This window comes from Anopheles cruzii, chromosome 3 (assembly GCF_943734635.1).
Source record: "Anopheles cruzii chromosome 3, idAnoCruzAS_RS32_06, whole genome shotgun sequence".
Lineage (NCBI taxonomy): Eukaryota > Metazoa > Arthropoda > Insecta > Diptera > Culicidae > Anopheles > Anopheles cruzii.
Genome location: NC_069145.1, coordinates 50,038,180 through 50,063,701, shown reverse-complemented (window position 1 = coordinate 50,063,701; position 25,522 = coordinate 50,038,180). Strand labels below are relative to the sequence as shown.

General features: G+C 37.2%; 2 protein-coding genes across 3 annotated transcripts in view; one reads left to right on the top strand and one right to left on the bottom strand.

Moving 5' to 3' along the window:
- Window positions 1–831: 831 nt before the first annotated feature.
- Window positions 832–2,582, bottom strand: LOC128271880 (palmitoyl-protein thioesterase 1-like). 2 transcript variants are annotated; one of them, XM_053009554.1, is made up of 5 exons: window positions 2,434–2,582; window positions 1,798–1,941; window positions 1,549–1,639; window positions 1,038–1,473; window positions 832–961 (listed from the first exon to the last, which is right to left on the bottom strand). In XM_053009554.1, the coding sequence occupies exons 1-5, from the start codon at window positions 2,567–2,569 to the stop codon at window positions 839–841; spliced, it is 930 nt and encodes a 309-aa protein (XP_052865514.1). In that variant the 5' UTR covers window positions 2,570–2,582; the 3' UTR covers window positions 832–838. The 2 variants fall into 2 exon arrangements, with proteins under 2 accessions (XP_052865514.1, XP_052865515.1); XM_053009555.1 differs by lacking the exon at window positions 1,798–1,941 and having other exon boundaries at window positions 1,549–1,637.
- Window positions 2,583–3,972: 1,390 nt separating this feature from the next.
- The window catches only part of LOC128270536 (WD repeat and FYVE domain-containing protein 3), a 30,292-nt gene continuing 8,742 nt past the window's right edge, over window positions 3,973–25,522 (top strand). The window contains 18 exon segments of the mRNA XM_053007944.1: window positions 3,973–4,346; window positions 4,412–4,568; window positions 5,188–5,343; window positions 5,400–5,592; window positions 5,710–5,896; window positions 5,964–6,512; window positions 6,570–6,715; window positions 7,460–7,630; window positions 7,726–7,904; window positions 14,274–14,450; window positions 15,190–15,386; window positions 18,624–19,066; window positions 19,187–19,468; window positions 19,987–20,288; window positions 20,742–21,395; window positions 21,470–21,604; window positions 23,038–23,190; window positions 24,754–25,375. Coding sequence (XP_052863904.1) covers window positions 3,973–4,346; window positions 4,412–4,568; window positions 5,188–5,343; window positions 5,400–5,592; window positions 5,710–5,896; window positions 5,964–6,512; window positions 6,570–6,715; window positions 7,460–7,630; window positions 7,726–7,904; window positions 14,274–14,450; window positions 15,190–15,386; window positions 18,624–19,066; window positions 19,187–19,468; window positions 19,987–20,288; window positions 20,742–21,395; window positions 21,470–21,604; window positions 23,038–23,190; window positions 24,754–25,375 — 5,077 coding nt within the window.

Here is a 25,522-nt window from a genome sequence, read left to right as displayed (position 1 = left end):
TATTCACCAGACTTGGTTCTTTCCGAATATCATTCATTTTCATCGATGGGACACGTATTGGCTGAGCAGCCCTTCGTTTTTCTACGAGGAAGTCGAAATAGGATGACTAATTAATTTACTTAAAAAGTCGAAAAATTCTTTCGTCTGGGAATCCATGATTTAGCAGAGAGATAGAAGAAATGTATAGCTAGCGATGACACATACTTTGAATAAAATAGAAAATCGCATTAAAATTTTATAAACGTTTTTTGTGTGTAAAAAAATCCCGATTTTTGATGCATACACCTAGTATTTTTGCCATGCACGTTAATTTGTGCACGACGATGCAGATGCAAAAAAAGATGCACACGATGGAAACTTTTTTACCGGTAAACTATCAAATTGTCGAACTGTTCGCGGGAGCTCCATTAGCGCGAAAGAGAAGCAAACTGCTGTGCCCTCTCAGTCTGGCCTTTGTCAAGCAAAGATATCAGTGTTTTTTTTTCTTTTGTATTATAGAGAATTTGAGCGGTAATAGCCTAACATTCGTCTCTTAAAAAAGATATCAGTGTGAGAAATCTCGTCTCAGTATTAAGAAAAACAATGCCTTAGTGTGACTTCATTGTGACGCGTTAGGAGCGTAAAAAGTATCCTATGTCCGTTCTAAGCTACCTCCACACCTCCTCCCCACTACCTCGCCATAATTTTCAACCAAATCAGTTCAGCCGTTCTTGGACTATAAATAACATCACTAACACGACTTTCTTTTATATGTACAGATTATCATCATCATTATTTTTAAATATTGATGCGCAATATACATTGATATATTTTTATATTAAAACATTTTTTTTTATTCTTATGTTAGATATGGAAACAAATACGTTTTGAACCATTCCTTCGTAAACTGCAGGTGGTTGCCCATACACTTTAGGAAAACTATCTTCTTTTCGTCATCCATCTTTTTCAATCCAAGGCGATCCTGAAATTTAAAAACGCGCGTTAGGTCACATAGATCAAGGTTAGAATCAAACTAGATTATGAACAATAAATACAACCTCAATAAATAAATTGCTTTCGCGAAGGGTGTAGGTTTCTTTATCCTGTCCTGGTTTGTAATATCCAAACCACTGTGATTCCACTGGTTGCACAATGGTGTCATTGTTGAAACGAACCATGACGAATTTGTTTAATAGTTGCAAATTGTTGATATAAGTTTGATTAACTGTTCGCTCATTATTAATATCTGCTAAAAATGTGCTGAAATTTTTGTAAGCTTCTTCATTTAATGGGTCATGCCAATAAGTTGCTTGGACGAGAAAGTTTTGCATGAAATCTTTATACGCAGCGTAATTTAGTAGCCGTCGAAAACGTTCGCAAGTGCTGCTACTTAACGAAGGACAGTTTGGCAAACCAAAAACACCTTGATGTTGCCCGCCTAATGAGATCAGATTGTTCATGCGTGGAGTCGAACACCTTTGTGCTAATGCTCGCCTAAAAAAAAAAAATTATACGGATATACTCAATACATTTCAAATAAAAAATAGCATTGCAATAATGTCTACTTACATAAATTGTCCTCCTTGAGAGAACCCTATTCCATTGAAACCACCGCTCAGAGCAGCATCTTCCCTTAGGTCTGCACATACCATTTCGACCTATCGTAAATGAAAGGATGTACACATATATTTTGTTGCCGGCCAAATTGTGGGAGAATGTAATTGATATGCATCGTACGATCCAAACCAAATTCTCATTTCTCATTCCAAACTGATACGAAAAGTGTGTGCAAGCAGATAACTGAATATGGACTTCCCTGCTTATTTGGATGAAGCATGTATCCACTTTTAAAGTCGGAAACAATTGAATTGCCAATTTCAATCGACTTCACGTACACGTCGAGCTCTGCCTGTAGAAATTTTTTCAATCCACCTAAGCTGAACGGGAAGCAACACGTATCACCTATAAATAAAATTTTAGTATCGAAACTTTAGTAAACTGAAGAGAGTATCTGACTACGAGATTTAACCGATTAGCAAATATAAAACCAATTCATCAATTCAATTGGACCTTTTTGAAATATTGATTAAACGAGATAAGCTGTTAAAATATAAGAAAGTAATATATATATTTCTTACAACATTTTTTTTTATCTTAATGAGTGAGTGTAATCATTTTGGGAAAGAGTAGCGTCATTCAGGATCTAAAGGGATCAACATCAACCACAATTATCTATTGAAAAGTTCAAGTTGAACAACATTCATTCATTCAACATTCAAAATATGTTGCAATTGTGGAATCACAATTTGTTAAGCTCATAAAATAAACACAGGAACAAAAAACATTAAGACTGTATACTTAGGTAATAATTTCGAAATTGATTGAAGCGTTGTTCATTCTTGCTACTATCGGATTATCTTCGGCCGTTACCATTAGGAAAATTGCTCGTCTTACCCATTCCATGCCACAAAACAATCGGTAGTTTATCGCACAGAACTGGGATCGTCAAAATGCTCAAAACCAAACCAGCACGAAGAAAATGCTTCATTCTTTTACAAGGCTCCACTCTAGACACTAAACCAAAACTCATGAAACAACTATTCTTGTGAACTAAACAAACCGCTTAGCAGTAACCAGCCCTCACAACTCTTAGCACAGACTAGAGCTGTGCCTACGCAATCGTATTTATCTTATAATCTCTATAGATGCCGTGGATTCTACTTAGAATTGTTTTGGTCTAATCAAAGTCGATGCATATATGTCTAGAAGATGGTGGCATTCGTTAAAACTCCATTAAATAAAATTATAGCACAACGAAATCCCGGTGAATTGTACAAACACTGAACTGCCAGCTGAATGTTTATGTGCAGCAATAACAAGTTTTGCATTTTCATCAGACTATTATTACTGCGCTGCCACACGGTGCATAACAGCAGATATATCAGCCTCATATAACAGTTTTGACAGTACAGCGACCAGGTGTCAAAAGCGTTGTGGCTCAGCAGACCCTATAACACGACGTTATACAGGGCGCAGAACAGATTTGACATTAAGTTACGTGTTACGTGTTATAGTTATGCACCGTGTGGCAGCGCAGTTACACCGACACCGGCTTATAGCTAAGCCTAAAGCCACACGAAGCATAAAAGCGAGCGTAAAATAAATTGTTAATGTCAAATCGTTTACGCTTCGTGTAGCAGGCTTAAAATATAAAAACGTGGTTACCAAAATGTCAAACGTGTTTACATGTTGAAGTTAGGTCACAAATGTTGAATAAAAACCGCTTTAATTAATTCAAAGTCCTAATATATTTTCAATTTTAGGATGCACCTCACACATTCTCAATGTAACAGTTATTCTGCTTAATAACGCCAACACTAATAACGTTGAACGCTACCGTAATTGATTTTGTGTATTTTTTAACGAATTGAAATGATTAAATATAGAAATTATGGTATAGTAATTTTCATAACATGAAATATGGAACGAAATGACAGTACTTGACAGTTTCAGTCATTTTCTCTGCGCATCTGTCAATAAGTTTTGATTTGAGATTTGATTTTCATTTTGTGAGGAACTAAACTAAAAGACGAAGGAAAAAGTGTTGTGTTGATTATTACACAATGTTATGAGAGTGCACACAACAAATACAGATTAACAAAGTTTTCAGGAATATAGGTGTCCGTTTTCATGTTCGTTGGATAGTTAGTTTGACTCAATAACACAATGTTTATTTTCGTGGATTGTTATGGTTGATGAGCAGTGTTATTTATGCATCATCTAGGTGCGAAGTGCAATTCACAGCTAGAAAATAAATCTGCATAATTTGTTCAGTAAACGTATAATAAGTGAACGCATTTAGTCTACAATGAATATGTAAACAAATCATGCTGTGTTTTATGTTTGATTGGATGCTTTTATGTAATCCGATGCAGAGTTCATAATAATAACGGAAACAGAATAGAGGCGTTGTGCCATCTAATGCATCCTAGAATGTCACGACCAGGCGATAGGCTGAATTCCAGTCAGCAGGAGATGCAGTCAATGCAGCAAAACCAAAGTACGAGTGATGGAGATATTGTTCAGGGTGGCGACAATAATACAGAAACTCAATTAGCAGTAATGCATCTTCAGAAATTGTTTGATGAGTTCGTAATTTCAAAACCAAAACTGAATGAATATGAAAGAGATACAAAACTGTATCATATGTTGCCACTGTATTGCAACGTATTCAAGAAAGTAAATAATGCACATGGTGTAAAGGATGCTCTTCTGAAAGATGCATCGATATGTAATAGAAACTGGGAATTTCAAAACGTACTTTGCTACGAGATCAGCAACCTTTTAACAAGAGAAATTAAGAAAAGGTACAGTCTACATAACTAGAATAGTGGTTTTTGTGATAGTGCTATGATTCTTTTTTCATTTCCAGGGCGTCTAACCAAAACACGGAAAAGGCTTCGAAAGCCATAGCGAATTTCCTCAAACCGCGCAATGCAGATACTAACAACGAATCCGGTAGCGGTTGGCTTTTGCTAACGGCAATCAGCTTAATTGCCAACCGTAACTGGGACACTTCATTGCATGAGGTAAGGCATTTTAATACTAATTATTATTATAATACTTATAAAAATACGGACCAGTCCGTTTGTCTAAGCTTTAAAAAATATAATATTCGTTGCTGCGTTTATATTTGCGTATATGCGAGGATTGCGATGGAAGAGCCGTTACAACAGCGAACTGTACACACTGTGGTACTTTTCTGTAGTGCATACACATCTTGCCAGTACGCCTGAGTATTTTTTGAGTAGGTGGAGGTACTTTCTTTGACAGGCCAGGACCACTTTTCGGCTTTCGGCCAGCTCCGAATAACGTCAGCGGCGATCCTTTGCTTCGCCGCTTGTCGCATACATTAAGTCTGAGGAATAGATATTCAAGGCATCTGAAGTAATTATATACAGTTAAGGATGTAAACAACTGCTTCCGCATCACCAAAATAACTGTATTGGTCTGTTCTACACGCGCTTGGGATCAATAGAAACAAAAAACTTTTTTTTATTTTAATTTTTATCGAGTAATTTTACCATTCCGCTGTTTTCTTTGCTTGCGTGTATAAGATAATAATTTAATGAACTTTGTGACGCAAGAAATTTTATTAAACCTTCCCAATCAATTAATAATCAATAATTTCTTATTTATTTTTGATAGATCATGATCAATGCGTCGCTTCCATCAACACTGGTTCGATGCATATATTTATTTTTGGATCTTCCCGAACAACATTCGGAATACTACACACAGCACGATGATTCAAACGGTCCAGAATTAGAGAGTAGTCTACTTTTGTTCAACTGCATTTCTCAGGTAATTTACACCTATGTTATGATTTTCTTCAAATTGTTTAATTATTCTTGTTCCAGATTTTAATTGAACTTTGCAGTTATCCGTTAGCTGCCGAAGAATTAATTCGCATGGATGATTTAACATTGTTATTCTCTACTGTGACCACACAATACACACCGTGCAACACTAAATGGCGTTCACTGGCACGTAATGTACTTCTTGTCATTGGGCGACATGGTTTGAATGCAACTATATTGGAATATGTGCATGGTATGGTATATTTGCAATAAGACACCCATTTCGTACTTCATTTATGACAATTGAAATGGGTTGAATTTAAAATTACACTGCATTTCATGCGACTTGGATTTTCATCTTATTTTACAGATAAAGGATGCATTGCGCTTTCTGTTGATAACATGCAGCGTTCGATGATGTTAATTCCTGCAGATACAGTAGAAATGTTACAGTCGATTTTAACATTCGTGCATCATTCTTCAGATATTTCGCAAATATTACTGAACGATTTTAAGCAGTGCCATGGATATCAATTTCTGACAGATTTTTTGATTGGGTATAGTCAATAACAACATGTATTATGATTTTAGGACAATAATTGTGTGTTTTCGTGTGTTTTGCAGATTAGATCAAGATCGGAAAAACATAAACGTTGACCGTGACATATGTATAGAGAAAGTTTTGTCTACACTGATATCCATGATTGTATCACTATGTAGTTGTGGGTATTTGGATTCTACTCAGCTCTCTTCATGGCAGGACAATTCAGTAACACAACGCGTGCTTCATGGGTTCCGTATGCCAAAGATACCCTCAAAGAAATCGTGTGTGCGAAATTTCAACGCTTTCCAGGTTTTACAAACAACATTCCTCCGTTCAACGAATGATCTGTTATGCAGCATAATTTTGGATGCAATAATGCAGATTTACCAGAACGATGACGCAAACTATTTCATATTGGAATCACAGAACACAATCAACTGCTTTGCAGAGAAAATACACAAGAAAAATGATCCAGTTCAGACAAAATTTTTCGAGCTAATCGAATTCATCGTGTATAGTATAAACTTTTTTCCGCCAAGAGAATTAATTACCCTTTCGGTTCTTTTGAAAACTAATAACATGATTGCAACCAGCATAAAAAGTATCCGTACATTGCTGAATATTCTACGGTATGGATATGTTTATTGATGTTATATCAAAGAATGAGAAATGACTTTTTATTTTAGGCATAACAGTGCTTTTATCGATGTTTTTCGCGAGGTGGGAATTCTTGAAGTATTCGTAATATGCATGAAACGGTATAAAGATTTTTTGGAACTGAGCATCGATATGAACACTTTACAACTTCAAGCCGATGAGGAAAAAAATGAAGGTATGCTAATCTAGCTCTTTTTATTCTATATCTAAAATGTGTACTATATTTTGAATGCTATAGTTATATAACGTACGACTTACAACAACGTTCAAATCATTTTTCACCGATTTTCTTTGGGTTTTATGTACAGCACACCGAGTTAAATAGGTTTTGTGTTGTTTATGTTTTTATGGGATTTTAGCGAACTAAGTTGCCACGATTAGGCATCATACGGAATTTCTATAGCAAAGCTGGGACGGTGTTTGCCGGCAACTGGCTCTCGTCCTTAGGTATGAAAACTATTGCTTACGTGTAGGATGTTATCCTTCCTTGTTCTCGCAAAGTCATTACTATGCAGCAGTGTAATATCCGTTCTATTCATTGTGGGATTCGTAGTGTTTTCTAAAATTATTAAACTATACAACTGCGTACAACACGTCCTTCCAACAAGTTTATTTTTATCAGAATAATTGAAGCTGTTTAAAAAATTACAAGCATCTTCTTTGATTGTCTCAAAAACTGAATCTGTCAAACACATTTAACACATTCTTTTATCTTGAATTATTCTTGAAAATTTACTTTCATTACATTGTTTATTGACATACGCATAAAATTTATCGACGTAAATAATACTACGATCACTATTGAAATCATAAGAATTACTCGATTAAGATAAATATGGACCTTTTCATAAAACATGGATAAATATAAATGAAACACGGAATTATCTCCTGAATTAGTGTGTATATTTTTTAGATTCAGCTACACAGGTGGCATCCGGGGAAGAAGATATACTTGGGTGCCTCGTCCTGGAAGCGCTTGGGCAGCTAATTAACGGAAACGCTAGCAATACGGCTGTTTTTAAAAGTAGTGGTGGCAGCAAATGCATCTATGATTTGATCAAATATAATCGCTGGAAAAATGAAATTTTAAGTATGTATATTTTTATCTATCTTGTAATTCTAAAACTATTTGCATAAAGACGTTCTAGAAAAGAGATAATAGCACGCTTGTTGGATTGATTTCAGAAATCGTAAGAGAATTAGTATCGACTGTTGGAGGCGAGGACGACATGCTCAATCTATTAAAGACGATTAATGCATCCTCAGAGTTCTCTACAACATCTATTACTATACGCATCAACGTGTTGCAACTTCTAATAGAGTGCCTCAAAGATAGTCATCGAACGAGGGCTCATTTCAGAAAGGTAAATTCACGATGTTTTCATAATAATATAATTCACATCAATTAGTCTTTTTGGTATTTGAACCACTGTTTACAAACAAAAACAATGATGATGAATGTCGTAGCCAAAACATACGCGAATATAACATATTTCCAGTAATGATTAAAAATTAATGCTAACTATTTATTAATACACCATTAAATGTTTTCTACTACAAATATTCATCTAGCATTTAAAATACGGAGTAATTTCGCCTTTTCATCTGCTGTTGAGACTAATAACTCACATTCTACTGTAAAAGAAGTCACACTTGTTCTGTCAAATGCCTTTTACACCTAATCTTAGAAAAAAAACAAAATTAGTTGCAAGTTATGTTGAACATTTTTTAAATTGCGCAGATAATTAAAATGTTCGACAACCAAAAGTCAGTAATTCACTACAGTTGTCGGAGTTTCCATAAGTCGTACTACGCCCGTCGCATCGCACTAGCATATCAATAATTCATTGTTGCAAATTTACCCTTCTTCGCCATGAAAAAATAAACGCCTCTTTATGCTCATAGATGAAATTACGAAAAAAATAGTGGTACTGGTTTGCCACTGTCTTTGACGACGCTTTTCGGTTGGTGTGTACAGTTTACAAACTAAACTAATGTAACTAAAGTAAGCCGATACATGCGTTGATACATGCTTACTAGGAATTGTTTCTGATTGCTCATGTAAGTGGTTTAGCAAGTGTTGGTGTGTTTTTAGTGCGTGAACTGTGGAGACAGTGCTAAAAAGGGTAAAATTGGTCTTCGGTCCGAGTGCAACCATTGTAACGGCGGTTACAAATGATACGACAAGTGACGCCTTATTTATATCGAGAAAGTAGAAATAATAACTACTAGGTTGTATACAAAGTTTTGACGTTCGATACCTTAGGGCGCAGCTACGAGCCTAATTTTTTTTTGTTATTTTGGTACACTCTTCAAATGAACGTATGTGAAGTTTCATTTCAATCGGTCCCTTAGTTTTTTTTTTACAAATCATTTAGTATCGACATGTCAAAATATTTTTTTACAATGGAAAAAATCAAGTTTCGTGCAGTGATTAATTTTTATTTTTGAAAGGTTTAAAGGCAAAGGAAAATTATGAACGAGTGTTGAAAGTATATAAGGACTCTTTACCTTTAATTAGGTGGTTAAAAGAGGCGGTTATGAGTTTCGACGTGGTCGTAGTAGCCTTCAAGACGATCCATGTCAAAAACGTCAAAAAACAGACGCAACATCGGAAATCGTAAAACAATACAGGATATCGTTTTCGAAAATTGTCCAATCAGTGATAGAAATTAAGTATAAGACCTAGTCAACTCATTGAGCAGTATAACCAATATTTTGACTAAAGTTTTGGGTTCGAGAAAGGTGTTTGCATAATGGGTGCCGCATTCGCTAAAAACGCATTCGAATGCATCTTTCTTGACAACATTTAAACCGTTTTCGATAGGATAAAGTGGTTTTTGTGCATTGAATCATCACTATGAATGAGACTTGGGTCTATCACTATGATCCTGAATCAAAACAAGAAGTAAAGGAGTGATGTGAACCTTTTTCTTCAGTTCCGAAACGAGTTCGTCCAGAAATTGCCAAAAAAGATGTTAGGATCAGTGTTGTGGAATGCGAATGGAATTTTGCCAGCAAATTACTTGCAAAATGATAAAACAATAAATTTTAATTATTTTTGTAATATTTTAGAGCAACTGAAAGCGAAAATTCGTGAAAATAGACCCGGTTTGCAGAAGAAAAACAACCCCTTTCATGAGGGCAAAGCACCCTGTCAGAAGAGCATTTTGAAAATGGCAAAAATCCATGAATTAAAGTACGAATTGTTGTAGTATCCACCCTATTCACCAGATTTAGCCCTTAGCGACTTCCATCTGTTTTCAGACCAAAAAAAAATCATGCGTGAAAATTTTTTTCATCAAATGATGACGTCATAACAGTTGTAAAAATTATTTTGACATGTCGATACTAAATGACTTGTAAAAAAAAAACTAAGGGACCGATTGAAATGAAACTTCACATACTTTCAAATGAAAAGTGTACCAATATGACAAAAAAAAATTAGACTCGTAGCTGCGCCCTAAGGTATCGAACGTCAAAACTTAGTATACAACCTAGTACCAAAATCGTCGAATGTTATGGCTAAGGGTGGCGCTTAAAATCGTTGAGAAGGAGACCGGAAACAGCAGTCAAGTCTGTTCCAGACTACAAGAACGACTTAGCATACGTACTAACGACAAGATCGACTCCAACACCGCCGCACCAGAACAAGCAACTCATTCGGAAATATCTCAGTAACATTATTCAAAAGTCTCACCTAAATTACTTCATCCACCTCGAAATTCTCGAAATTATTGACAGACACAGCTATCGACAGCAATTAATGTGTTTGTAGCTTTGGCCAAAAAACGACCAGTATGGGATAAAAGACATAAACTGATTTTTCAACATGACAACGCTCGACCACACATCGCAAAACCGCTGTTGAAAACGTCGGCTGGGAACTGTTACGGACAATACTTTCATTAAAGTAATCATATGTTTTGATGTTGTAGTTAATAATAATAATAATAATAATAATATTTATTAATCCTGGTTGCTTAAAGCTATACAGGCATTGCTTAAAAACTAAGGAGCAGAGAGGAAAAAGCTGAGAGGAAGGGAGAGCAAAACGGACAACAATGTCGAGCGAACCCATGTGAGGCAGTTAAAAACATCTAGACGGGGTAAAGGGATTGTAAAAGGGCGCGTCTGAAGGACGGCAACGATGAATCAAGCCTAGTTTCGGTCAGTACCAGGACATCGCCATTAAAAACCGACGAGGCCAGCCATACTTCCGAAGACTTAGATCGCAATCCACGTGCGTTTTGGTAGTATATCGTGCAGGAACCCGAACGGGGAGATGAAGCAACCGGCCCAATACACCGCTATGCGGGCGAGCCGTGCTGCACAGCAGGCAGGCGGAGTGGCGGAGCCCCATCACGCAATGAGGCAGCCTGAGGAGCATCTTCAGAAGATGTTGAGCGAGGGACGTTAACAATCGAGACCGGACGGTGTACAAACTCGCCAAAACGCAAAGCCGACGGCTACAAGGTAGCAGATAACGCAACGGCCCGCAGGTGTATAGGTAATCCGACCTTGAACGAGACGAATGAAAGGCCATCCGTGCTGGCCCCGGCTTTCGTCAACCGATGCACCACTACATCCTCGGTGGAGAGCCGTGTTCTGACGAAGGATGCCACCACGTTATCAGTGCAGGACGGTTTAAAGCCCGACAAATACAACCAGAACCTCCTCTCTACAAGGCAGTCTTCAATGCCGCAGCCAGTAGGCAGAGACCCGGTACCAAACTGCAGCGAGTGATTCCGTGTATCCAGTTTATTATCGGCATGCCGAGCAGCTGTTTGATTTCTTGTCCGAATATCCAAGCAGCTGTCATTCAAAGTAGTAGTAGGCGCGGCTGGTCCGTCCAATGGTGGTGCCACCGCCTGCGGCGAAGTGTGTTGAGTAGTGATAGTGCTCGACATACTCGCGCAGCCGTGAACGTAATCAGCATCAGTGCTGGCTAAGACAGGCTGCGCTCCAACACAGGGTGCTGTTGCAGTCACAGTCACGATCGACTCCTTCCTCTTCGTCATGGTCGGCGTAGTGGTGGACAAAGGTCGTACGGCAGAGCATGCAGGAGCAGCCGACTGTGGTGAAGTGAGCCCAGCTGTGAGTGTGGAGTTATTTGTAATGGTGGTTTCCGATGAAGCGGCGATGCGACGTGGAACAGATGAGATGGATGCAGATGAACTCATGCCTGGATGAGGTAAGTGAGAGAGCCGGAGCTCGATCTCATGCCACAATTTGCCGATCTTCTCATCAAGGAGGCGTGAGAGCTCACTAGATGGAGACCAGCTGGGAGCGAAAACATCTTGGCGGCACGGTTCACAAAACCATCTGAGGTTCTGCATGGCTTGCAGCTTCTCCACGCAAGATTTACCCAGCTTCAGACAATCTGGATGAAATCGTCGATTACACGGTACTCCCAGATGCCAACCACTGCAGTTAACGGCATCACCGGCAATTTGTAGCGAGCAGACCCCACAGACGGCCATTGCTGCACACATTAGACGCGAAGCACAAACGCCCGAAACAACGCCACAAATTTCACGGAATCAGCAGGTGATCACACACGTATATGCTAGCAAAATATCGAGTTAAGTTTCTTTCCAGGAAGCCGACGCGGGTGCCACCAACGATACCGCGCAACGCACTCAAAAACCACGCAAGAATTGGTAAAAAACAGCAGAGCAAAGCAGAGAACGTCTTATCAGTGAGAGTGATGAGTGATGAATGTGTTAAGCCACAATTGGCGAATAAAAACCGCATGCATTTATTCAGATTTTTAATAGAAAAAGTTACGTGATACATTTACTGCGTACGTGTTTCTTCGGACATTTAACTTTTATAAATCAGTATAACTTTTTACACCACACTAATTAAAAATCCCTATCAACAAACAATGATGGCCAATACATTTTCATGGTTATTATTAGTTGGACCAATCAAATCAGCATTGTCCATGTATCGGCTATAGGGTAGTATCAAAACAGCACAAAGAACCTGTGCAGAGACTTAAGTCTGGGTGAGCCGCTCTATGGGTTTTGGACGTTAAGCAGACTCGACTGTTATCGTCGATCAATCAATACAAGATCTATTTGATTCGATGTATGTCCTTCTGGGGACACCCACGTTGTTTGGTGGATGTAATTTCGCGCAATTTAGTTCTTCCATTCGCCAGGTTTCTTGCGGATGCAAAATTGATAAACCGGCAACAAGTGTCGTTACTCATCTCCCTTATACTGCGAATGCCTGTGTATTGCCAGCACTCCGGTACTTTAGCGTTGAAGTCCTTAAGAAGGATTTTTATCCTTCGTAGCGTAGGTTGTTTCTCGTTAGTTAGAATGGGTTGTATGGCAGTGGTATGGCTTGTACGAGGTGTGTTAAAAAAGTTCGGATAGTTTTGTATTTTCGCGGGTAACGTTTATAAAACAAATTCAAGAGCTCTGTGCGATAGTTTACAATTTCGTCTTGATTCGTAACAGTTTTGTAATGTATTGATTGATATGTAATGGTGTAATCGAAAAGTATGTTTCTTTTGACAATCCTCTGCTAGAAACCTACGATGAAGAAACTGTGTATCGCGAAACAATAATAATTGGGCAACTTTTCTATTATTTCTAACAAATAAACCCTCTCCTCCAATAAACCCTAAAGTAACACGTTCATCGTACATAAAACCAACGCCGAAAAAACACCTTCAACTTTTTCGAAATGCATCAAAGCACGCATTGCATGCATTCATCTTCAAAGATGAATTCGAATGGACCCTTCAAAAACGCAAAGGGGAAAACAAACGGCCCACATAACACCTTCTATCCATTACTGCAAAACCTACAACAAGAAGGGATATCTTCTTACCATCTACAACATCATCTGGGCATCTATTAAGTTAAGTGTTAAGTTGACGATGTTACGCATTATATAAATGCCCCTTAATATCAAAGACAATGGCATAGCGATGATCACGGAAGAATCATTGGAAAAAATAACAACAACGTACATTGCAAATGAACATTTATTGGAGTCTGGCGAGTGCATGCAGTTAACAGAGGGCAAACGTAAATCAAGCATGCTCAGTTATTAAATTAGTTCTTTTTTTTGTCATCCGACTAAAATCCTCGAGCGGTCTTGGCCTGCAACAGAGACAATGTTAATCTTCTACAACATGTTTTTTTACCAGCAGGGTTGTCACCGCGGCAACCCTGCTGTCACGCCGGAAATTGAATCGGTTGTTTAGGGCCTCTCGGAAATCGAACCCAATCGAACACAATCAAACCTGACAACGACGAGCTATACGGACTACGCTATCGACGGCGTTCATTTCATTTTTTTAATTTATCTTATTTCTTTATTCAAAAAACGTTATGATTAATTAAAAATTAAGTCATAATAAAAACTGTAAATTAGACTCGCTTCTAGGAAAGCAACCATATAAATACCAACGAAGTAAATAAAGAACAGACGCTCCTAATTCAAACCTGAACCCAAAATGTTGTTTCAGTAAATTGTTTGTCCGAAAGTATACCGCTTGGATGTTACCAAAAGCATTCAAATCCGTTCATCGTTCGTTACAAAACACAAATTCCTGTGTGATTTGAGATTCAATGTTTTTTTGGATAGTGAAGTTAGTATTCGTAGAGAATGATGATTTTAAGAAAGATACATTTTAAAATGTTGACGTACTTTATTTTACTTGCTGATAATTGTGATTGTATCATTTTACATTGCAATGCCCGTTTCAGGTCGGAGGATTTGTCTACGTTTTAAACGCGTTGGAGTTGTTGAAAGACCGATTTGTTACCAGAAATTCGCCAGACGAACCGGCGAAAGAGAATGTATTCCTACTTCGAGCAGTGTGCCAGACTCTGACAGCTGCCATGCGTTTCGAGCCAGCAAATGCAAAGTACTTCCAAAACGAGGTAGTATAAATAGTATATAGTGTGTCTAAATGTTTAAATCCTTTAAAAATGCTTAGTCTTTATGAATGAATCCCACATTAGTTTTGTATACAAGACATTGTGCGATTAGTCAATGAAAGTTTCGCTGATATGAGGCTAACAAAGGCTGGCAGTATCAGTTCGTTCACCAAGCAGATAATCCGGAGAGTGTATCCAACGGCTTAGAAAAGTTCACAAGCAATTTGATTCAGTTCACGTTTTGATTTCGCTTTTCGGGAAAGTTCTTTGAGTCTACTGAACTACTATTGTTTGTTATTTGATTCATTCTTTTATATTTTTGTGACCTATTTGTGACCTAAAGCTCTCAAAATAGTTTAGGTAATTGCACACAAAACCCAAAACCCAATCTCTATTATGGCTTTGTTACAACCCTATTCAAAATCTAGAACATAAAAGTTTTAACAAAAAAAAAATTGATAAGATGATCTACATGAACGCTGATAAACACAAAATTGCGTTGCAGTTTTTGATTCAAATTTTGCTTGATCCTTGACATTTTTCAAAACTCATTGAGAATTTTATCACAGCTATTGAGAAATATGGTGATACTTTAATAATAGTGCGGTAGGTTGATTTTGTACGTATTTCAGAACATTCTAGACTGTATATTTCACATTGAATATTCTACAGAAATATTGCATTTTAAAATTTGTTACATTTGGCAAAAACCTCCATTAATTCATGTTTCGTATTGTTACAGATAGCAGAAAACCTGTTCTATCAAACTATTCGAGATTTGGGTTGTTTTTCCAACAATGTTACATTTAAACCTCAGACTCAAAATGCTGACCGCGATGCTGACCATGCTGGTTGTACTAGTGGAATGCATAATGCAAAAATCGACAGCCGTCTACTACTAGCATACAAAGTTATTTTTGCGAAAAATAACGCAGAAAGGTAAGTTTTTGATAAAAATAGCTTAAACCAAATTTTAACTTCCTAGAATCATAGGGTTTTTGTCACGTGTTGTCTGTTAGACATAATGCAAGGCATAGTTTTAAAAAAATACTCTCGGTGTAATTGTGGATGGGAACGGAAACAATTTTAGAATGGAATGGATTTTATGGAATGAATTGAACAAGCATCTCAAATTATGAATGACCTTTAGTAACAAAAAAAACAACTGCGTGACTTTGAGCTAAATGGAAGATTTCGACAAATCTTGTTTGTCGACAAATGTGTATGTAGATTTGTCTTCACATAAAGATGTGTTCACATAAACACGTAACTGTTATACATCTTAGCTCACTCGCAATTAGACATTACGCAATGCGTGCCACGTTGTACATTAAGAAATAGTGGCCGGGACGGGTGTTTCCGCATTTTGAAGAATAAGCACCGTGCGGTGCTTATTAATTGACGGAACCAACCGCGCTATTTGTTTGAATCGTTATTTGTACTTTGACAATCGGTCGATAATCAATAAAAGATAATTGATTTACAAGAAATTTCGTAAATGCTTTCAATGCTTATCAGAGCTTTGGCACCAGAGCAAAAGTGGTCTCGAAAGAGAAAGTCGAAAGATACAAACCGGAAAGACTACCCAACTTCAGCCAATCAATTGAAAACGTTTTGAATTAAAGTTGAAAAGGAATAGAAAAATGAAGAAGAACGTGTGGAAGATTCTCCAGTGTGTCACGGGAAAATGTACTTGTAGACGTGCCTTTATTATTTGTTATAACTAATGTATACACGATCATGTTATTATACACGGCTCTGTATGTAAGCAATGAATAATTATGCATGGTTTTTAGAACTTAAGTATAATGTTTTAACTGAATCCGACTAACTTTAACTGATTTTATTTTCATGTCGCAACGATGCCTTGCAAAGTGAGGAGCATGTTGAAATTGAAGCAAGCCTGCCAAGTATTTTAAAATCCATCTGCATTATTTACCGTGTTTTGTATGATGTTGTACTAGACGGGTTTGACAAACGTCAGCCGTGTGAGCTACAACAATCACAGTTTAAATATTCTACTAGCAAGATGGTAACAAATGTTGAAACACCGATATCTATCGCCTCCAATAAGGAAGTAAGTACAGTAAAAAAAGATTTATCACATATCCTTTTGTTATATTATATTTACTGTGTATGTTATGCCAACGAAATATTGTTAGACTTAAAAAAACTAGTTCAACAGGTTTTTGAAAGATTAAGATTCATAATTCAACATTTTAAACTGGAATATTCGATGGAATGATTTAAGATCATCTCAGTACTGTCCTCTATCGTGTATCTTTAACAAATTACCGCAGTTTATGCTGTATAAGTCGCACTTTTTGTCCGGTTTTTTGGGACTTGAAAATAGTTGCAGGCGATTCAGGGCTAGTAGAAATTTCTTGTAGTTGACGAAAACATAACCATGTTGCCCCGCAAAGCTGACCGTTGCCAACGCAACCACCACTCAACCAATACCAGTGATTCTGAGGAGTTTCATGGCTACTATGATGAATAAAGGAGTTGTTGAATAAATTACGAACAGTTTAGGCAGCAACTAGGCAGTTTATTATTTTTGAAATATTTATCAACACCCTCGAAGAAAGTTTGACAAAGGGTAAAATTTACGGAAAATGTTTTTCAAAAATTTTCAATCTAAGAATTAGGGTGCAACGTATACAGGATAAAATACGGTAGGTTATAGATTCGTTGCTAAACTATAGATCAGATCCATTTTTGCTTTTCACATCAAATTATATGAATAACAAGGCATCAGTTTTCCAGAAAACAATTATTTACTGTTCACAAATTTAAGTTAACTGAAAACTTCAAAACACTATATATATTTGTTTTTTCATATATATATTATTATATATATTTTTTCATACAGATTATCATATATTAGGAAGTCTAAAAGGAAACCCATTATTTTTGCGTGTACTTCAAAACTTTATTTAAGATGGTTTCAATTGTCCGATTTGCGTCAAATATGCACCGTTTTGCTGGATAATATGTTACCTTTTTAAAGGTACCTTCATACTGTCTCTCCTGAACCAACGGAAAAAACGGATGAATATTTTTCGATGCTTGAACTTTTATTTGTGGTTGATTCTTAACATTTATGTATGAAATACAAAATTGGGGTTGCAGAAAATTTAGAAATGTGAAAAATTTATTTCCAGAGTGATAGGTCGTCAAATCATTCGTCAAAAGCACATTTTATTGAAGCTCATTTCCACCTCGGTGGCCATGTTAATAAGCATTTTTATGGTTCGGAAAATCCACGCATCGTGCAAGAGAAGCCAATACACCCACAACGAGTGACTGTTTGGTGCGGATTTTAGCTGATTGGTTCTTGGGCAAAATTTGCTCACCCTGTAGAAGGCTTGGCCGTTATTGGCAAAAAACTCGAACAATTTATTTTCACAATCTTTTCTGGATCTTAATTTCTTATCAGAAAGGAAGTTTTGCAATGAATGAAAAGGTGGTAATCGCTTCGTGCATGAAAATTTCCCAACCAAGCTCCCGGACTTTCTGGAGAGTCATAACCCATTCCTTCGATGGAAATTTGATTCATCACTTTTTTGTGTTAATTGGTGTGGCACCCAAACATCGAGCTTCTTTGTGAATCCAACTTTGCCCAAATGGTTTAAAACTGTTTGATGGTAAATTTTTAGCTTCTGGCCGGTGCTCTGATTACTAACATGCCGATAAACTTTGATTATTTTTGTGATTTTATTGACATTTTCGACGACCGGTTTTCAAAAATAACTGACCTGTAACTCACAAACGAATAGAATAAACAATAAAACAGTGAAAGTATTTGATTAAGTGCAAAGTATCAGCTTGAAAACGACCCTAAACTTGAAACTGTACGATCGATACTTCACGAGATATCGAACACTCTAGGCATTTTCGTGAAAATAATGGATTTCTTTTTAGACTACCTAATATGTACTTTTATGATAGAAAGATTTTCTTCGAGCCATTTTTAATGTTGTTACCCTTTTTTTTTTCAAAGGTAATCATCCACGAGATGGCACCAACGATCACATCAGTATCAAAGGATTTATCAACCGATTATCTTATAGTACACCCGAGTGTTATCATATGCATGTTGAAGTTGCTGCCTTCGATAGAAGAACCATGCCTAAGCGATGATTGTAACGCTACGGTACGATGGAAATCTTCAAGCTGCAACACTGTAACATTGCAGTACTTCTTAGCCGAAGTTATAAAATCGTTGGTTCGAAGTGAAAGAAATCAACAGATTATGTGCGACCACGAGTTCAACCATTGTTTGCTGAATATTGCCAAAGAAGTTTTCATCGATGAGCAGCATCCATTACACACATCGTTGGAGTATATTTTTGAACGTCTTGCCGTACAGGCACTAATGCCTAACACTTTACGAACGTTTCTTCGATTGAATTTACCATCTAGAGACGAATCGCCGAATGAAAATTTACGTAAAATGGCATCTAATCCGGTTCCATTAACACGTGTAAAAACTCTTGTTTCTATCACAACACCCCGTGATTTCCGTTTACATGGTCCTACAACGCCACCGTCATTCATAGAGATGGATATGTCTACTGAAGGATTCGCCTGTCTATTCTTTCCCAATATTGCCCCAAATCAAGTGGGTACAGTTCACAGTTCACCTCAACGACATCACAACGATTTGGGTAGAATTAAACTGGTAAACGCAGATCGAATGAAATGTAGACGCATTGAAAATGACATGGGTATCAATGGACTGACGAGTGGATCATCAAACGCTCCACCTGATACAAGCAATGTTGGAGGTGTTGGATCTGGAGATCGGTCATTCCCAGGAATAAATGGACTAACGTTTAGTTCATGGTTTTGTATTGAGAGCTATCCATCACGTGAGGACAATCACCCGATAAGATTGCTACATATAATACGCACCGCCGATGGAACTCAAGAGAATGATATGGTGGTTTTGGGTGTTGTAATACTTGCACCTGATAAATCAATGTTAGTTACAACACAAGAGACTCCGTTCACACAAGGTAAGTCACTCAATATTCGTCTGCCAAAACTTCTTTTGTTTTTAATTGGTAAAATAAAATAGTGGTATCACCTATTATACCATCTATAGTAACATCAAATATTTATATATTATTGTATTATGAATTGTGGGCACCTAGACTGGGTACAATACCTAGACACTTAGACCTAGACAATAAAGCATCATTTTGACTGGCAACAAAGATACGAGAAACAGTTTTGTGCTCCATGTCATACCTCCTCAAGTGATATGTTTAAAAACGAAAACAGCCCGAGCCGACAGTATCCTATACTCAAGCGTCCTCAGGCCGAGTAACAGGCAACACGTGTTGTAGTTAGATATTTCGGCTCATGATATTTAAAACATTTATTTAATAGAAAAATTAATCATTCATGCATAAACATTTAATTGGCCATTTTTATTATTTTAGAATGATTAATTAAAGCTGTATTGCACCAATTTTGGAATTTGGAAGTTTTAAACGTGAATTGTACACATATTTTCTCTCTTTTTATTTAGATAACTACAATTACTTCAACAAAGAGTTGCTATCACCTGTTTCGTGTTCTGCAATCATCCAGGAATGTCAGTGGCATCATGTTGTCGTAACAGTAAACAAAGTGTTTTCAAAATCGTCAATGCTTTCGGTTTATTTTGATGGCCGACTTATACACACTCAAAAGACATATCCAATCGTCAAAGGACCGACTGTCGACAAAAATGTTGGAAGTTCTGTTCATGCCTTTATAGGAACACCACCATTATGGAGACAATATTCAAAGCTGATTTGGAAACAAGGTGTCTGTCATCTTATCGATGATGTACGTAAGATCTATGTAATGTACAATGTAGAACTAAATCATCCGAGATAAGTGCCGTACGAACTACGAAATACGACTCAGTCCGTTCCTGTACGATTAAAAAAGAGCGGTTTTTATTTTAACATAATTGCAGAGTTAGTGAAAAAGTATTTGGAACAACTTGTAAAATCTGTTTATTTCAGTTTAATTAATTAAATCAAAGATGAAAAAGATGATCAATCAAATCTGCTGTTTCGCAAAACTTAGTATATTGATAAAACCAGTATCACTTGCTTTTGTGGCTTCTTAAATACAAGAAGAGAAATTCCTTTTATAATTCAATCATCCCTATCCTAGATATGCTTGAAAGTAGGTAATAATAAAGAACAACTGTCTCGAATGATTAGTGACCATTCTCTCTAACATATATTTTAGATGAATTTTAATGTTTCCAATACGTTTTTACATTTACAGACTTTTGACGCGTCAACCGTTGCACGTGTCTATAAGCTGGGTCCACATTATGTCGGCTCCTTCCAAGATACTCGCTTAAGAGACACCGAAGACATCCATTCCTTAATTTTAGAGAATCGGGTGGCTTTCGGCGTTAACCCGAAAGCATATTCTCACATGACACTATTAAAGATACGTAAGGTTTATAATCGAACAGACGCGAAGACAATCGGTAAACAGCTTGGCATGAGTTCACATGAAAATGCCACGCCCATCTTAATATTGCACAACTCTGCTGTTCATCTAACCGGACCGGCACGTACATTGGGAGGTGTACTTATCGGCTACTTAGGTATTCGAAAATTCAATCCCTTTCCTGTGTCAATGACCCTGAATACGGTTGGTGGATGTAGTGTATTGCTTGGTTTGGTTGCAATGTCACAAGATGTTGAAAGTCTATATGCCGCTATTAAGGCAATGACGTGCATTTTAAAGACTAATGAAGGTGCTCGTGAAGAAATGAACAACTATCGTTACTACCAAACACTGGGGATGTTGTTCAAGCGTAAAAAATATTTGCTCAACTCCCACATTCTACATCTTACGTTTAATATCGTTGGTACTGTACATACTGGATACGAAAATTCATCAATACCAAATATAACAGCATTCCAAGTAGGTTTTGATCAATCAATTTAAGAAATTACGGCACATCGTATGATATATGATAATGCTTATATTTTTTATAGGACTTGCTGTGCGATTTCGATATTTGGCTAGACAAATCAAATGATTTGATACGTTCTCTGCTGGAACACCTGTTGGAATTGGTAGTAGAGTCAAATGCTAAAACGACCAACATTCGTATCCTCCAGGATCTTCAGGTAGGGCTTACTTTCCATGAGTTGACATAAACACATAACACAAACATACACATGAACATGAATATGCCCATGAATATGAATATAAAGATCACATGATCTTATAAAGTGTCGAGACAAGAAGCTATGGAAAAATTAAATCTATGATAAAGACTGAGGATAAAGCTGGAGTTGGTGTGAAATTGGCTAGATGTGCCGTTTTCGATGAAGCTTCAACTGTAGAGTGTTTAGACAAGTTCATTGTTTAAAGCGTTAAAATTGTTCGCCAGATGCTGATTATTGCTGATATGCCTGAACCCATAGAGCTGAGGAATACCGTTATTCCAAGTCAGAGCTTCAAAAGGGAGGCAAATTTAGGCGGAGCGGCAGTTCGATAATAACCGCATGTGCGAGCGGCCCAAGTGAATCAACAGAAATACATGTTTTTTAACTACTCTCTCTAATCTAATCTCTATGAATATTTATAATTGAAAATTTGACAATTATAAATTACTAGCTGTTCCACGCCTCATTTTATTCTCATTTCTCGATGATCCGGCGTTTCAAAGAAACAAACATCCTAGTGACGTATCTGATCGGCTTCCCTTCTCACTTCCTTTCGTTGGATACATAGTAAAACTCGCACCAGCTGAATTTGTAAAGTTGGAAGGGGTTTCAAACATTCACCAGAGCCTTCGCAAAACATCCCACTTGCAGAATTTGGTTTGATTTGCTCGAAAACAAGGCGGAGGTGGTTGTCCCTGCGCCAAAATTCGGGGCCAAATATCAATCTGAGCATAAACACGTATAGAAGACGCATGGACTACAAATGTACTACAAATAAAGGACTACAAAATACTGAACGTTCCTAGTGGTCGTTTTGCTTACACGGATCAAAGTGCTACTTACACACAAACACCTGCGATTGTGTCGCTACTCCCACAAGAGAACAGTGAGCGACTTGTTCTAGTTATTGTATATTGTACCATACCCTCTAAATACCTGCATCGTCACAGTCTTATATTGTCTCGATCGGACATTGCCACCATGCCTGCTCAGCGTCAATTGATTCTTGTGCGGCTTAGTTTCTCCTGGAGTGCGACCGCAGTTCAATCTAACTCTTCCTAACTGTTCTGTTACGACAAGTCCGAGCTGTTTATCTATGAGAGACACTTGCCAACAGGTGGCATTGCTACATTTTGAATTATCAACTCCCATGTCGGTGCGCTAATGGTTACTGGTTAACCGATACTGACATTGACAACGGATGAAACGTTGTTCACCTTCCTTAATATGAATTAAATCTATTTCTATCTTTCACAAACCGATTCGATTTTTCAAATCATAACATATCATAACCACAAAACATAAAGTATACACATTTCATAAGTAACAATATTTTGTAAAAATGTTATCTAATACAAGATATAATTAATGTGTAAAATTTCTCTTTTCAGTGCCTGTCTAAATTACTTTTTGTAATTGAATACATCTCAGAAGAGAATGCTCTGAAAGCCGCGTTTTCTTTATTGCGTGTTTTACTAGGTCATCATTTGAAGTCTAACGAACTTTTGTTGTTTGGCCAGTACGTTATCAACTGCACTCCAGAGGTAAGTGTTTTTGGTAGTTGTTTCATTGATTGAACGACAATACGGGTCTAATTGCTTTGATCAACCTTTAATATACTTGAACTTTCGACTTACAATTTTGTGTTAAGGTTCACTTGATTTCTATTGCTCAAACCGTCCCAAAAACATAATCATAGTATTAAGTTTCGCTCTTTCATTTCGACGGAAGAGAAGTGTTCTTTTTCTTTGTATTCGTAGGTTTTTCAAGAAAATGTCTTGCTCATATCACCAATTTTCTTAAGTTGACTTGTTGCATACTAGGAGTTAAACAATGTAATCTACTAAGGAATATTTTACTTGTTACCATACCTGAGTAAATTGAATTCGATTCCTTTTCTTTAACTTACTTTTAAGTTACTTTTTGACTGAATTAAATTAATTAAATTTCAAAATCATATTATAAATGTTTCCATTCTCCATGCCAAATTTCCAATTCCAAAACTTTTTCGTGTACTTCAACTTCATTTAAGATGCTTTCAATTGTACGATTTGCGTCAAATATGCACCGTTTTGTTGGAAAATTTGTTGCCTTATTAAAGGTAGCTCTACAATGACTCTGTAGAGTGAGAACTCTTGGTTATTGACGAAAACTTCTAGCAATTGTTTATTGTTGTTTATCCAGGACCAGGTCTGGACTATACGGTGGATGCATTAAAATTTTCCCGGACCCCGGACTTTCTGGCGAGTCACTATAGACGTGTATGAGAGTGCGTTGTCCTGATGGAACATAGTAGATCCTCTGTTGGCCGGTTGTTGCCGTTTCTAGTCAATTACTAGCTTCGAACGGTGCTATTAGATATTTGAATTTAGTGTTTAGTCACACGGCAGCAGCTCATAATAAACTATTTCTTTCAAGTCCCACGTTTCAAGTCCCACGTTTCAAGTCCCACGTCAAGACGTTTCAAGTGTTTCTTTCTAAATCTAGCTTATCGCAAATGGCTTTAAACTGTTTGGTGGTTAATCTTTAACTCCTGGGCGATGCTCTGATGACTAAAATGCTGATTAGCTTTGATTATTTCTGTGATTTTATTGGCATTTTAAACGACGTGTCTGCCTGTGCGTGGTGCCTCTTTAACATTAAAAATAACTGAACCGGGTCGACGAAACCAAAATCGCGCAAAACTAGCTGTCACAGTATCGGCACCATAAACACTCTGCAGCGGCCTAGCTTGAATTGTCACCCTTATAAAAGAAAAACTATAAAATGTACCAAATTTTCTCTTTGTTCACTTCCATTGTTAACACGCTGTAACTCACAAACGAATGGAACAAACAAAAAACAGTGAGAGCATGTTTTATAAGTGTGAAGATTCACTTTGAAAACGTCACTTTGAAGACGAGCATAAACGTGCAACTGTGTGATCGATACTTTACGCTTACTAGTAATATCAATCACTAAAGCCATCTGCCGAGAAAATAATGGATTTCTTTTCAGCCAACCTTATATTTTCTTAAACTACTACAACAAAAACAATTACAACAATCAATTTTAACTAAAGATCTCACACGCCTTGCATTCCTTGCGGATTGTTACTTTCTTTACAGCAGCATCATCTGAAACGTGATATGAACACAAGCCAGCGTGAACAGCTACCAAATCGTTTTCTGAGAATATTGCACGACCTTCATTTCAACTCTAATAACACCGTTAATTTACGGCTATGCGAAGAAGTCACTCGTATACTAGGACTTGACTGGATATTGGTATTGATGCAACCTCAGCTTGATAGCTCTACGATGATATGGGCAATGCGTATACTAGTGGTGCATTTATCCATGGAAACTATACGAGCACGATTTCGTGATAGAACAAAACACTCAGAAAATGAGGGCTACTTGAAAAATACAGGCGTGGTTACAAAATCACGCAATGCCATTCTGTTACCGTCAACTCTTCGTCAATCTGAGGATGGCCTTTCAGGTACTGTCCCACCTACAGAAGCTTCTCATAAAAATGATACCCCAGAAGGTGATATGCAACAAACATCAATCTTAATGGGATTTCCTTATCTTGAGTGGTTGCTCCTTCATCGAAGTGATATTCCTGAGGTTTATTCGTTGTTAATTGCATTGATCGTTGGACATCCTGTTAAATCAACGATACTTCCATCAAAATGTCAAAATCTCGAAGCAATATGGTCGTTCATTTGGACGTCGCGTGAAGTTGGTAGAATCGAAACAAATGTATCTCAAACAAGAATCATTCCATTTTGTTCAGAGGCTATATGCATAATACTAAGTTTAATGAGAAAGATGCTGCATAACAATCAGGCTAGTAAAATCTGGGTTGATTGTGAAGCGTACGATTCGCCTA